Below are 15,794 nucleotides of genomic sequence, written 5' to 3' on the forward strand. Positions count from 1 at the left end.
CACATGGCATACTGGTAATGAATATACAAATATAGGTATGTGTAAATAATAATATGTATTACCTGTATAAAAGTAATATGTATAATTGTATATTATACATGTAAGTATGTACCTACATAATACATATTAAGTGGATATCTCATTATTAAGTACAGTATTGTCCACTTATGTAATGTGACTAATGATATTGAGGACAAAATAAAAAATAAGCAGTATCAAGATCGTTCAATCCATTTTCCCCAGGGTTGCACACTGTAAATTTTGATTTCCCTAATTGCCATCAGATTCTGGTTTACCTATATACTTTTTTATACAATATGTGTTAGTAATAGTATTAAAAAAAAAGTTCAAATTATTGCTAAAAGATTTCCTCAACCACGTGTATTTTTTGGATATGCAGTACGGCAACACTGTATGGCGTCGTATTTTCGTAGAAAAAATTTTCGATGTAAAGGAGAAATTTCGATTAATACGAAAGTTTGGGGATGGTACGTGATCCTAGTGTCTTTCTTATTTTTTGTTGTATTATTTTTAAATAGTTTTATGACACAAATAGGCATTTTACTTCAGATTTTGTTCAAAATCTTTATAAACTATCGGTTCGCCCTCTCCACACAATGCATGTGACACGACTGGCTTGGGTACGCCGAATTCGGCGTACTATTAGTTGCCGCATTTTTCAAGTACGCCGGCGGTATCTAGTCGTAGCGCGCGCGCGGAGACCAATCCATAATCTAAGCCGATATTCTTTTTCGATTCGACTTTAATTTTCCTAGTACAAGTAAGCCTACCAGGAAAATTGAAACAAATAAAATAGGTAACTGCAATACCTATTGGAATTACCGACATTGTTTTGAATATTTTTAATACTTACGTGTTATGGTATTTCCAAAAACGTCATAGGGAAGCGTAGTCAGAGGCATTAAAATAAGACGGTGTGTACTTATTTTTTAAATACATATTGGTGTACTGTAAGAAATATGCAATTGTCTAGTTTCAATAGCAATTAGTTGACGTGATTAATGTGACGTGGTTAACCCATTATCATTATCTGCAAGCATTGCGCATTACTATGAGATTTTTGTGTAAAGTGAGATGAAAAATTATCTCAAATTAAAATGGAAAAAATATTTTTATTTCAATTTTAAATAGTTTATTTTAACATTACCCTTGTACATGAAGGTTGGCAAGTATTTAAGAAATGAATGTCTGTAATAGAGGCCAAGCTAACTTCTATCAAAAATAGCCTTGACCATGGTCACTGATAATATTTAACTTAATAAATCCACTTAAAATGTTATCATAATATATGGTCTATACTAATGTTATTTGATATCATGATGGCTATAATTATCTAAATTAAAATAGTGTAAAGAAAAATGATGAGTCCATTAAATTAACAACATTATAATGACAAAGTGAAAATATAATTGATAGATAGATGAGTTATGAAATTGTGTGAAATACATATTTAAATACCATTATTGAACAAAAATATTTTTGGTTTTGCAGTAAATATTAGTTACTTTAAGGTAGTGTAGATGATTAATTCATGTTAATAAAAATAAATAAATAAATAATGCTCAAACAACATTTATTACTTGTATATTCAAAGTACACAGTAGATAATATATTCATATATTTGCGCTTAACATTAATAAATTTGAGATTGTTCCCCTATTTAACTTACATTAAACAATATCAGACAGAAGCTCTAAAACTGAGCAATAATTACAAACTAAAGGAAAGACATTCACGGCAAAAAAACATGTTCCTAATCACATATACGTTACATATTATAATCTCTGTTTTTAAATATTGCAATACTTTTGTCATTTTTGGCCTTTTCTCAGAACCTTTAGTTCGATTCAGTTATTCTTTAATATCAGGATTACTGAACAATAAGTTCAGTCACATTGTCCTTTGTGACCAACGCTACTAAGCTTCCACTGGCAGGCCTGTCTTCACCCTTGATCCATTTATCAAACAGCTGCGCTACATAGCTTAAGGGGGTCCAGGTACTAAAATCAGCTTTAGGCATCCATTTCCTGTTCATTTCAGTGTCCAAAGTAACAGGCAATATTGCTACAGCAAGAGAATTTTCTGGTAAGCCGGAATCTTTAGCACCAAGGGATTTTGTGAGTTGGTGAACTGCTCCTTTAGCCATTCCATAACCAATCATACCAGGAGTGCCTTCCAATGCTGCCTTAGCTCCTGTGAGTGCAAGCAAACCGCCTGGTGCCAAATATTTTGACGCTAGCGTCGCCGCGATGGTCGAGCTCCATACAGATTGCCTCCACATCAAATCAGCTTGCTTGCTCAGATCCTTGGCCGCGTTACCGCCAGCCCAGCCTCCAGCGACGCAAATCACAGCATTCACTTTCTGACCTTGTAACGCAGCCCCCAACTCGTTCACAACGTGCTCCTCTTGTTGCAGCCAGGTACCGTCTTTGGGAACGGTGATGTTCACGTCAGCTTTGTCGTTTGAACTGAGATCGATATTGGCGACCCAGAAGTTGGCGTTCTTGAAGTGATTGACACAAGCCGAGCCGAGAGCTCCGCGGCCGCCGTAAACTATAATTCTGCCACTGGCCATTGTAACGTCTTAGCTGTTTGGAAACTTTGAGACAACTAAATTGTGAGAATCGATCTGAAGTTGCTATCGCGTCGCGTTGACCTCGATGGTGACGTTATCACTTTTTATCAAGTTGTTGCCGTATTATAGTACTTTATAGATCACTTGCTATCTAAATTCTTGAATGTCAAACTACACACCGCCGCGAAGTGAAAGTAAATAAATGTCAGCAGTCAGCTTAGCGTTAGCCGACGCTGTCGATTTAATAATCTATAATATTCAATTAGTCTAAATTATGAGTTTTGAGTCATTTATTTTACAATAACTGTATATAATGTTTTTACTTGTTAAGTTTTATAAACTATTAGTAATGCTATTAGTCAATGTTTTATAAACTTGTTTAGACCTGCAATCTCAAAATAATGCAATCAGCTGACAAAATATGTCAGTGTCAACTGTCAAATACAAAACGTGACAGAAACCTGTTGTCTGTGGTCGAGTTCAAATTGAAAGCTTAGATCATTAAATAATAATCTAAGTACATATTAAAATTGAAAGGGATTATGATTAATTGGAGGTGGATTTATTACATAATACATATATTAATCACATAGTATTAATATTAAAATGAAATAACCATTTTGGTTTGGATAGTTTATTTATACATATTAAATAAGTATCGCAATTAGTTTTATACAAAATTACATTAATTATATTTCATATATATTATAGTTATTAGTAACAAAAAAAGAACAGTGCTTATAATATAACACAATATAATTATAAAGCGATTGATTTCAACAAATACTACGTAGACAGCAGTAGGCCTTACATGTTTAAGGATAAAATGGACCTTATACAGGGTGACTGGTAATTCGACGTGATCCTTCAAAGGGAATAACCATCCATTTTTGACCCCTGGTTAACTGGACATAATTTGTTGCACATGACCTCTAGTATAACCCCTTTGAAGGATCACGTCGAATTACCAGTCACCCTGTATACTTAATTTTGGTAAGATAGTGATATCTGCATACATATTACAGGTAGGTAAGTAATTGCAAAGAAAAATAGAGCTCTAACAATATTAGCTTTCGAAGTATACAATAATACTTGAAAATATACATATAAAGGTATATTTTCAAGAGTAAAACAAAATTATTTCGTTATTATAATATTGTGTCCATAGAAATCTAAATAACATGATTGTGTCCCTTTCACCTAGTTACTAGTATAATATAATATTATTATATCATGTAAAGCTTGAACATTGAAAGCTATAACATAAATTAGAGTAAAAAGCAAAAAGAATAAAATATGGTGTTACAATAATAATTGTGAAAATAACGTTGAACAATTTTTAAATTTCTAATTGACTTTGCCAATTATGTTATTATATTAATTATTTGGCACAATCTATATTGAACAATACAAAACGAAATTTAAAACAAAGAATGTCAGCTATATGGCGTTCAGTGTAGTATTTAGGGTTGGCACATTTGCAGATACGTCAAGGGAATAAAATACAGAAATCATCACATTTACTGTTGTACTAATAGTTTTAGTACCCAGATATAGATTATTCAATATTTCAGCTCGACGATGGTGAGGCTGGTGATTGATGTCGAAAATGAAACCAAGAATTACTGAACCAACGGCAGATAAGACCTATAAAAAATAAACAAAAAATAAAAATAAATAAAATCAAACAAAACACAAAATTAAAGGCAACGAAATATAAAATATGACCTAGATCTAATTAATTATTAGACGTGCAATTACAGGTGCATAATTAAATCTAGAGTACCTACTAATAATTAATTGAATACTTTGTTCATATCACACACGCATTATTGACATAATAAGGTGAACAATTATTTTATTAATCTTACATAGATACAATCTGGATAAAATAATTTAAATTAGCCACGTCAATGTATGTACTTATTTCAAACGCTAAGCAACTTGATTCTAATTATATTTAATCATTGATAAGTTCTAATAATTCATACGTCTAAGAATTACATTTCCAAAAACGATAAAAATGGCCGATATAATAGGTACAGGTTATTACCGTTACCGGTTACTACATAAAGATCAGTTAAAGTGCTTATTAAATAACAGTGTTACAGTGATGGAAATACTAACCAAAAATTATTATTAATTATTATCTAATGAAAAATACTTTAGATACTGAAATTAAAATATAACTATACATTCGGTAGGTATAGTACTTACTATACAGGTAGGTACACATGTAACGTACATATAAATCAGAAAATACATGTAAAATGAGAAAATATTGATATTTTTTTTGTTTCATCACTTAAAAATAAAGTTGATTCATAAATAAGTACTTCGTTTACTTTTTAAACTACGATTTTTATGAAAAAAAAACGTGCGTCGTATTGGGTGACATATGTAACCCACGCGTGCACTCAAGGAAAATTTTAGGCGCGAGCGCTCTAGTGTTAATTCTTTCCCAAAATTGTATTTAGCACTGAATTATTCCCAAAGAAATCGTGCTCCGATAGAGCAGGGTCGAGACCAAAGTTCATTTTGATGACGTCACAAAATATGACCCCTGTCATGAGACCAACAGAGATGTGGTATAGCCAATTGGCAATCTTCTTTTGTTTATAATTGTCAGCATTCAAAGAAGATATTACTAGAGCTAGGATGCCTGCGCTTACCTGTATCAAAAACCGATTTGAACATTTAAAATTGCAAATTGTAGTATACTTTTGCAAGTGGACAAACTTAGTATTCGGAACAAGGAGCTCTCTAAAGTAAATGCTATTAGAAATTGTTTATGAATTTATCACAGGCATTATTATAGTTAAAAAATTTCTTGATCTGTGCAGGAATTTATAAAAAAAAACTAGTAAGTAGGGGAGAGCGGGGATGAAAGTCACATTTTTAACTTTTTTTATATAACTTCCAAAATACGTTGTTTAGGAATGATATTTGTATACCAAAAGATAGTGTAATTATTCTGTTACAAAAGAAATAAACGTATTTTTGTGTAATATTATCGGTTGTAGAAATATTTTGTATTTTCACTCTAAAGAAAAATGTGACTTATAACCCCGGGTCAGGGATGGTTGTCACAATGCCTAGGGTAGGTAGTCACATACTAAATAACAGGCAATTTATAAATAGAAAGTCACACTTTGGTCTTATAATTTTACGGAATAGTTTTTAATTAAGAACTCTTAACCAAATGAAACCGTGTCTACGGTCTTTATTTCAGTCTGAATATTCATCAATCACAATTTTAACAAACAATAATAATCGTGAGTCAATATAGAGTCATCAAGGACAGATGGACTTCCAGCAGGTTTGTTAGGGTGATTTTCCGGTGTTGATTGAAAATTTACGGCTAAAAAAAACAACCTCAAAACGCAAATAAAGTCATCTCGCATACCGGGGGCTGGTTGATATGTGACAACCAGCCCCCAAAAATTTGTGACAACGAGCCCCATAACACGTTTTAGAAAAAAAAAATTGATAATAAATTCTGATCAATCTATTTCTATACATATAATAAAATCGTAGGAAAGTCAAAACTGTACATTGAATATTTTTTTAAAAGAATACATATTCCATGATCTATAATCGATATAGAAGCCAAAAATATAGTTTTTAGAATTTTTGTCTGTTTGTCTGTTTGTCTGTTTGTCTGTTTGTCTGTATGTTTGTCCGAGCTAATCTCGAAAAGTACTGCATAGATTGACTTCAAATTTTGCATGAATATTACTAACAGGTCGAGTGAGGTTTTTTTAAACATATTATCATGCTATCACCTCCGGGGGAGGAAATGTGAACCTTTACTTTTCTTACGTATTCCGTGTACTACGACAGCGTACAATCTAAAGACTCATGTTTAAATGTTGTTTTTGAGTAAGCCATGCTATTATCTAGCTTTACACTATAAAAACTACGTCATTTACGTAATTTGGGCAGAGAAACTGTTTAATGAATCTTAGTACTATAAAGACAAATTTGATTCAGCGCCATCTATGAGATTTCGTAAAAATCAAATCAATTTACATGTTAACACTACTGAACACAATGTTAAAAATTAATAATTTAAATATAATTATGTTAGTTATTTATTTAACTCTTTAACCCATAATAAATCTTCCCTTCCCTATAAGGTGCGCTTATAATTCGTGTGAATATACTACATTTTTAAAAGTGAGGGTAGATGTATATTATTTTAAGTCAAACTAGACACCATTACAGTTAATCTAATATTGATTGTGTTCATTGGTTACATTTTTAAAAATCTTCGTGTTTTAATAATTCGATCACGAGGCGGGACTCTAATACAAAAAGGTTAGTTCGTTGATAATTATTATTCCTTCATCATTTACATGTTAGTAAAAAATAATATACTTTGACTGTTAATACTTTTGTTCAGTATTTATCTATATGATTATTGCTTGGTAATTAATATATTTTCATGTCGTATGCCTAATTATAAACATAAGTGTGATGTGAAACTAGCTGGATTTATTTTTACACACTCACAGTCTTATATTTTGTGTTAATGTTAAAATAGTATTAATAATAGTAGTGTTAATCATAATATTTTTTCAAAGTTAAAAATATTTCCTTTTTTCTGATGGTGTTGCCATCGAATTAAACCGCGCTGTCGTTTCGTTCACAAAAAGTCATGTTATTAGGACCGAATATGTAGCCGCCTCAACTTACGGAAACGAGAGTAACCTGCGTTGTCTGTTAGTTATTGTATAGTCGAATTTAACGTTACATGGAAATTGGAATCTAAATATATGTATACCTACTTATATTAAATCTGTAGAGGTCAATTCTGCACATGAAATATATTTCCTAAATAACTATTATCTATACATATAATAAAATCGTAGGAAAGTCAAAACTGTACATTGAATATTTTTTTAAAAGAATACATAATCCATGATCTATAATCGATATAGAAGCCAAAAACATAGTTTTTAGAATTTTTGTCTGTTTGTCTGTTTGTCGGTTTGTCTGTTTGTCTGTTTGTCTGTATGTTTGACCGGGCTAATCTCGAAAATTACTGCATAGATTGACTTCAAATTTTGCATGAATATTACTAACAGGTCGGGTCAGGCTATAGGCTACATATTATCAAGCTATCACCTGCGGGGGAGGAGCTGTGAACCTTTATTCTTCTTACGTATTCTCTGTACTACGATAGCGTACAATCTAAAGACTCATGTTTAAATGTTGTTTTTGAGTAAGCTATGCTATTGTCTACCTTTACACTATAAAAACTACGTCATTTAAGTAATTTTGGCAGAGAAACAGTATAATGAATCTTAGTAGTATAAAGACAAATTTAAAACAGCGCCATCTATGAGATTTCATTAAAATCAAATCAATTTACATAATATTAACGCTTCTTGGAAATTCATAATTTAAATATTATGATGTTGGTGAGGTTGTTTTTTTTTAAAGTTAAATAAATAATTCATATCTTCCCAGAGTCCATTTCAGGTGCGCTTATATTTCATGTGAATATATGTACAAAATTTTTATAAGTGAGGGTAGATGTTTATTATTTGATGTCAAACAAGACACCATTACAGTTAATATAGGTAATAGTAGATAACAGTGATTGTGTTCATTCGTTACATTGTTATAAATCTTCAGCTTTTTTTTTAATTTTCGCCTTCTTGCGTTCCCACAAAAGATAAGTTGTAACTTTTGTATTTATTCTTTATAATTATAATTATATAGTTAGACTCATGTTTTATTAGTTAAAGTTAAGTATGACAAAATAAGAAAATGATGAAATTTTATTTTTATGTAGGTATAACTTTTACAAGACTATAAAGAAGGTCACTTTAGTTCTTGATAAAACTTTATTTGTTAGTAGCTTTTTAATAAAATAAGGTACGGTTATCTTTTGATTTTTTTTATTAACAGATTCAATGTTAATAAAAATTGGCGATTTGCGTGAGGATGTAGTGGAAATTAGTAACCTTGCGCGTGGTCAATCATCAATCATCAATCATCAATACATATAATAAAATTCTAGAAAAGTGATGTCTGTACAATGAAAATATGTAAAAAAAATTAGCAGGGGTTAAATTATTAAATCGATCCCAAACCCAAAACTGTAGTTAAAGCATATTTTCCGACGCTGGTTCTTAGATAAAGTGTATCAAAATCGGTTCATCCATTTATTATACCTTTATAGGGGTAAAAGTGGAAATGTGGGAAAAAATATTAGTTATATTTTTATCCAATTCGGTTTATCCATTACAGCTTCTATTAGATTACAGCGGTAAAAGTGGGAATAAACAATAATGGGATGTTGTCAAATAATATACTCAAGCGGTAGATATATCAAAATATGAAAGAGCAACGTGTGAATTACAATTAATAATGTTTTATCGAAATCGGTTCATCTGTTTATTACATATAGGGCACTTTAGGGGTGACAGTGGTTAGATAAATAAACCAAATGGAGCATCAAACGACAGGATATGACGTGTACATATAGGTACAATTAGATAATATGGTTTACATCAAAATCGGTTATCCCATTTACTAGGGGTGGAAAGAGAATGGGTTGAAAGTCTATTAAAGAAGAGGGGGATATGGGAGCGAGAGGATAGCCACACACTGGAAATTTTGAACTCTACTCAAAGCCACATAGGCCTGGCCCTTGGCAATTTTTTTTCCTAAAGATACCACTTCTTTTGTCACTGTGGTCCATTACAATTTGTGCACGGTTGATGATGATGTCAAGGAGCAACAAACTTATAGATATCAATATGATATAGGAATGTAAAATGGAGGTAGGTCTCGCTTACTTGAAAATAAGAAACCGAAGTTTAAAATTTAAAAATTAAAAAAAAAACCAACGCAACGAATGTAAAGGAATAAACAATAATTTTACAAACTTCCCGAGGATCTTTAAAATTAAACACCATTATAAAAAAATATAATATATGATAATATGATAATGATGGTATGGCAGCTCCGACGACTTTGTTTTTTTATTTTTATAAATATTTAAAATGATATTTATTAATTTTTATTGCACGGTCTAAACGGTTTAGTTACTACAGGCGTGAGACAGGAAAGATCTGCAGGCCGAGACGGCAGAGATTAGAATAAACGCTATGGAATAGAAACTGCTATCGCTAATTATTATTGACATAAGCTCATCACATTTTAGTAATGGTTCGGTCACACTACCAAAATTACGACGACGACAACGACCAAAATTCTCATCCAGACCAAATTTGTTCAAAATAAAATATTAAAATTTCCCGTCATACTGGTACTCGGAAGAAAAAAATTTCGAGGTCAATTAATAAAAAATAGATTTTTTTCGATTTTCTAGGAGCTACCGTTTCTACGAAAAATCTATTTATTCATTCATTCAAAAAAAAATTCCAAGCACCAGAACGACAGGAAATTTTAATATTTTATTCTAATTGTGTTTAGCACTATTTTGTTAAATTGCGACTGGATGAAAATTTTGTTTGTGGTCGTCGTCGTCGTTGGTAGGGTGAACAAATCCTTAGCAAAACATCATACGCTTATGTCAATTATTAGTATCGATAGCGGATTCTATTCCTTTGCGGTTTGACGTTTGTCTCGGCGCTCAGTTGCTTCACGATTTATTAACAAAAACATCCATACAAGGAAGGAAGAAAAATAAATTTGCTCCCTTCCCCTCTGGTGCATAAAAATAAATTTTACGTAGAAAATTAATTAGGTATTTATTTTTTTATTTTTTAGCTCAGTTTAGTAATAAATTTTACTAATAGTTCTTTGTATTATTTATGGTAGTACGTGTTTTTCCTTTAAATTCAATAAAAAAGAAGGGTTGAACTCCGGGAGTGCCGGCAGAAGTGAATACTTGATTATTAACGTTGAGCATGTTTGATATTTTGGAATGGTATTCGTCTTACGCTTTTTCGATCAGGTCACGTGTCCTGACGCGAGTTTAAGATTTTATACCCATTACAGAAAAAGTGCTCAACGCCGCTAAAGAAGTTTTCACTTCAAAAATGTAGTAACTACTATACAGTCACTATTCCACGCGGACGAAGTCGCGGGCACAGCTAGTGTATATCTAAAAAACTATACTACGATATTATAAAACACATTTCATCATCATCAAATGAATTGAAAGATTATTACTGTAAAACAAGAACGTATAATTACGAGGTTCGACACAGCAGCACAAAAATTTACTTTTGCTGTGCGAAAACAATAAACACGTGTGAGGCCCTCACGGTAGATCGGAGCGGTCTGACGCGAAGTTGGGACAGCGTTGTCACTGTATCGCTCTTGCCACGCTGTTCAACAGACTTATTTGATAGTTCAGTTTTGTGTTATGACCGCTGTGACAACCAACCCGTGAGACAACCATACCCGGTCTCCCCTATAGAAGAAACTATTGGTATAAGATGTTGGTAGATACATATTAATTACAATACCTACTTACCAATAGTTAATTAAAGACAAAAAGGTATTTTAAATGTTAATATTATTTACATGATTTGATTTATGTAACTTCTCAAGTTAACATAAACATTATTGAATGATTATATCATCATATAAGAAAAACAATAATGTGACTGTTTCTAGCAATAAGCAAATACGTATCGCTGTTCAACTAATATTATTATTACATAGAATTTAGAAATAGCTAAAAGTGTTTACGTAATTCCCAAATTGCTTTCTATCCGTTCTAAATTTAAACATGAACATTTTGAATGTAATTCGTGGAAATATATTATATAATCCTATTTCCGTGATGTAATTTAAGTTTAACTTCAAAATTTTAAAATCAATACAACCGTCAACCGTAGGTATTTTGAGTCAGGCTTGTATTATATAAGAAGTATAGGTATGTATCTCGTTACATAAAAATACGCTTTCTATTTGAAATTGAAAGTATTTATTTATTTTTGTAAATATTTAAATAATTTTAGATAGCAAAATAATTAGTTAATTAGCTTATTCATTATTCAAGGAAAACGGTTGTACCAAAGAGCATTGCGTGTGGTGTGGAACCCACTTTGTTAGCTTGATGCATTAACCCTTTTCAAGTATTCAATATAGACATACTTTAATCGTTCCAAAACCAACGGATTATTGGAATACTCGATACCAAAACCGGAAATGACAATATTAACGACGGATATGACGAAAATGAAAATCACGATGACGTCATTCAGGATGACAGCAGAGGGTTGGTCGTCATGGTTGTTCAAGTCCATTCCGCCGATTACAACAAACAATAAGCCGACCAATAGCTAAAACAATTTCGTAAAATTTTAAGTTATTGCAAAAATTAATTTCGATGAATGAAGAATCAAATATTTTTAAAGTTCTGAATATTATTAGTTACTAGTTAGCATAATTGAATTATTATATATGTATTAAAAATGACAGAACAAAATCTATATCTACCTATGTGTAAGGTATTAGGTAAATTGGAATTTGGAATTATTAAATTGAAACGACCAAAGGGCAAAGACAAAATAAGAACCTACCTACCTAGTTAACATTTTTTTATCCTTACTTTTGAAGTAAGTACCTACTTATAAAATTGCTTTAGAATTTATATAGGTAGGTATTTAACCTTTTTTTATTAGTGATATTACCCATAAATTCGATTTTCGCTATGCATTAAACAAAAATGTAAAAAATTATAATTTTCAAACGCAGGTAAATCGTAGTCATTGAAATGTCTGTAAAAATAACACGACTAATTAAATAATAATAAATAATTATAACACACAAATTTTTACTATCCGGCAATCATATGAGCAATTTTTCAACGCTAAATCGATACGTCCCGTGCGAAAATCTTTACAATAATAATTACAAATCGAAGTTAAACTCGTACAGAATAAGAGAAGAATCAAAAGAAGAAATGAGGATATTAATAACAGTTATTATGAAAGCTGTAGCGGTTGTGACGTAATTAATATTAGTCGCCGAAGTGCGGTATCGAGGTTTGTGAAAACAGCAGTCATGTAGAAGGTTCAGTGACAGGAGCACAAGACCCATCAGCACCTGGGGTTTGTAGTTTGTACCATAAACAATAGCTTACTTTTACACAGAAATGACTATTAATCTAAGGAATTATTCCGTAAAGATCCAGCTCTTTTTCGAAAGAAAGAAAGGCTATTTAATGTGAATTTTTTAAATTCAGGCCTGAAGCCTCCCTTAATCGTTTAAACTCAAGGAATGAAAACGATCGGTCTATATCATTGTTTATATGAACTAATCGCGTTCAAAAACATTGGAAACACTAGCCCCATTCTTTCCCTTGCGATTGCTATGCTATTGTAAATAAGTTCGACATAACGAAAAAGTATTAGTCGGTCATTATTATTCGTCATTTATTATTAATTTGTTTAAAAAAAATTACCTGCAAAATTATCGATATGGTGATCAAAGTGACGAGTAGCGTATAGAATTCGTGCTTCGACCCCACTTGTAGGATGTACTTCAGCTGCGATGCGTTCGATGTCAACAAAGCTATGTCCAGCAAGCCCTGCGCAACGGTCTTCTTCGTCGCATAGCGGTTCGCATCGATGCCTTTAATCTGAAAGATAATGTGAATATCGTGTAGTAAAGTTATAATAATTGACATTGGCAAAAAGTCTCTTTGTTATGAAAGAAAAAATTCTTTATTTTCATGGAGTGAAAACTACTCAAGGCGTTTAGAAGATTTTTCAATGACACACTCTTCTATGCTCTATGGAACGCTACCGGCTACATAAGTTTTCACTTATATGTCACGTTGTTTTGAGCACACTCATTTTTTACGTCTACCTACCTTCCAATAAGCTAGTTGAAGGTAATTGTGTAGAATAATAAAGAATATTTTTCTTCTAATTAACTATACCTATAATTTACACATTAATTAAACGGCACCGTTTTAGGAAGAGCACAAAACTTTACAGCTTACCTACTGTAATTGTGGGATTTAAGCAACCTTGTTACCTACCACAATAATAAATTCGTAGGATTTATGCTGTAAAAGTTAGAGTGCTAGCAGTTTGATGGAAATGGATATGGACATTTTATAACGAATTTTAGAAAACGTCGTTTTCTCACACCCATTTAAATAAAAAAAAAATGGCAACTTACAAGCATTTCTGCGATTCGCGCCATTTTAATTAGAATTAAAAAGTATAATCGAATGACACGAATTCTAAACACAAACAATCACGAAATCTCGAAAAGAATGTACTGAATAAACTTTGCGTCAAAATATGGGAACTCACTAACAATAGTCTTTATTCGTTTAAGATTCAATGTAGCGTGGGAAAGGTAAGTGAACTTAATAATTTCATGAATATTCTTTCAATTAATAAGCATGGCACGCCACACAATTTTCTTTATTCGTATAACATACTTGGAAGTTGGAACTTTGGGAGTCAAATAATGGATAGAGGGAGACAATAGATGGGATCTTTCTTCTGAACTTCGCAAAGTTAATAAAAACCATAGTAATGACTATGTAAAAACGGATGTGATTTATCCATACAGGCTATAAGTTACCTACATCGATTGAACCATTGTGAGGAGTTAGGACAAAGACAAAAGCCTTTGTTCATCATATGCACAATCATATGAATAAATCATGGTGCCTATATACAAAAAAAAAAAAAAAATGAATTAGGTACACACTACTATAGCGGAATCTTCGACGATTGACATTTGGTCAATATTCACTTCGTTTGAAGATGTCGTCTTCTTCATGCTCTCTGAACTTTTTCCCGATTTTTCGTCAGCCATTTTCACTATTATAAATAATTCGTGTTATCAGGGTAACGTGTAAAATAAAACTGTTTTACAACAATAATTATAATCTAACTGTAAATTTCGGTTTCCTGCCAACGATTTAACGAGGCCAGTAAAAATGCGGACACGAAGGTAATTATACATGAGTGTGGGTGCTGAGGAGTACAGATATTGTTTAATTGCAAGGAATCATTAATAAATCAGTTTCTATCTTAACTAATCAATTCTAAAGGCCGTCCTTAATGTTTGATGCCTGCGTTATTCGCGCTTTATTAGTTCATTTAATAGTTCCTGCTTTAATTACCTTCAATTTGATATAAAGACGAAACATTAGTCCTTAATCATTATACTTCAAACAAAAAATTCGTGGAAATAAAATTGAATATAGGTAATACTCACCCCATTGGTTAACCCCGTTAGTACGATGGCAGCCATTATAATAAACGTAAATTATTATTTAGTAATTCTCAGTTCATAATCAACTCATAACTTTTCCTTTGGCCCTTTGCCTTAAAATTATTACGAAATATTTTTAAAAACATATTTCAATTCAGAATGAACATTTTGTGAAAAACAGCATTCGACGCTGACTTGGTTTCGATTTTGGTAACTAGACAACGAATTTAACAACATAAAACGTCGATACCTATCTATTCTATTATAGTAACCTATCTTTAACTATATGTACTAATATTACTAGAGGAAAGATTTGCATTTTTGTTGAGAATAAACTAAAAACTACTCTACCGATTAAAATAAAAATATTTATTTATCCCAGGTTAATCCGAAGGAAGTAGCTTTACTTATATAGGGGGTGGTATAATACAAGAATTTTTGAAAAAAGTTCACAACAGTACAAAAAATTAACTTAACTACTACATATTTACTATAAAGTAAGTATTACGTAGATAAGTACCTAGTTTTGCTGCATTTATTCCATTGTAAAATAATATAACTAAAGAATCACAAACAATTTGTCCATTCTAATTTCTAATGTAAACGATTATCTTATTTCTTTAAGAAAGTAAGTTCATAAACGAATCCATTCGTCAAACTTTCAGAAATTGAAAGATATTATGGATATTATGCGCTTTTCACTGACGTTCCTAATTAACGAAAATAAACAGGGTGTTTATAAATTATTCAGTTATTCGATTTCATATTTATTTCCAAATAAATTTCATCGTGATCCTAAGTTTATTTTCTTAGATACTTAAAGTCAATTTCTACAATAAAATAATAAGACTACGAAGACGTTGGGACTTGGGGGTCGAAAAACACGCGCATTAAAACCCAATGTACCTAGTAGAGAACTTTGGCAAAAAAGGGAGTTTAGTAAATTTAAAGAATAAAAAGCTTGAGTTTTTTTTTATTGCAATATTTAATCCCGCAAAATAAAATCAAACGTGTTGGTATT

At 31.5% G+C, this 15,794-nt stretch overlaps 3 protein-coding genes across 3 annotated transcripts in view; all 3 read right to left on the bottom strand.

The window, feature by feature from the left end:
* LOC149481821 (uncharacterized) overlaps positions 1–15,794 on the bottom strand; it is a 118,346-nt gene that overhangs the window by 80,598 nt on the left and 21,954 nt on the right. The window lies entirely within an intron of this gene.
* On the bottom strand, positions 1,578–2,936 carry Dhpr (dihydropteridine reductase). Its single transcript, XM_089704768.1, has one exon. It carries the CDS (start codon positions 2,594–2,596, stop codon positions 1,892–1,894), a length of 705 nt encoding a protein of 234 aa, XP_089560894.1. The 5' UTR covers positions 2,597–2,936; the 3' UTR covers positions 1,578–1,891.
* LOC149481825 (ninjurin-2-like) lies at positions 3,898–14,384 on the bottom strand. The gene is made up of 3 exons (XM_089705419.1): positions 14,264–14,384; positions 12,996–13,172; positions 3,898–4,243 (listed from the first exon to the last, which is right to left on the bottom strand). The coding sequence occupies exons 1-3, from the start codon at positions 14,369–14,371 to the stop codon at positions 4,037–4,039; spliced, it is 492 nt and encodes a 163-aa protein (XP_089561545.1). The 5' UTR covers positions 14,372–14,384; the 3' UTR covers positions 3,898–4,036.

Source organism: Colias philodice, chromosome 16 (genome assembly GCF_061535455.1).
Source record: "Colias philodice isolate Cphi_HAF_F1 chromosome 16, ilColPhil1 Martin Lab GWU primary, whole genome shotgun sequence".
NCBI lineage: Eukaryota > Metazoa > Arthropoda > Insecta > Lepidoptera > Pieridae > Colias > Colias philodice.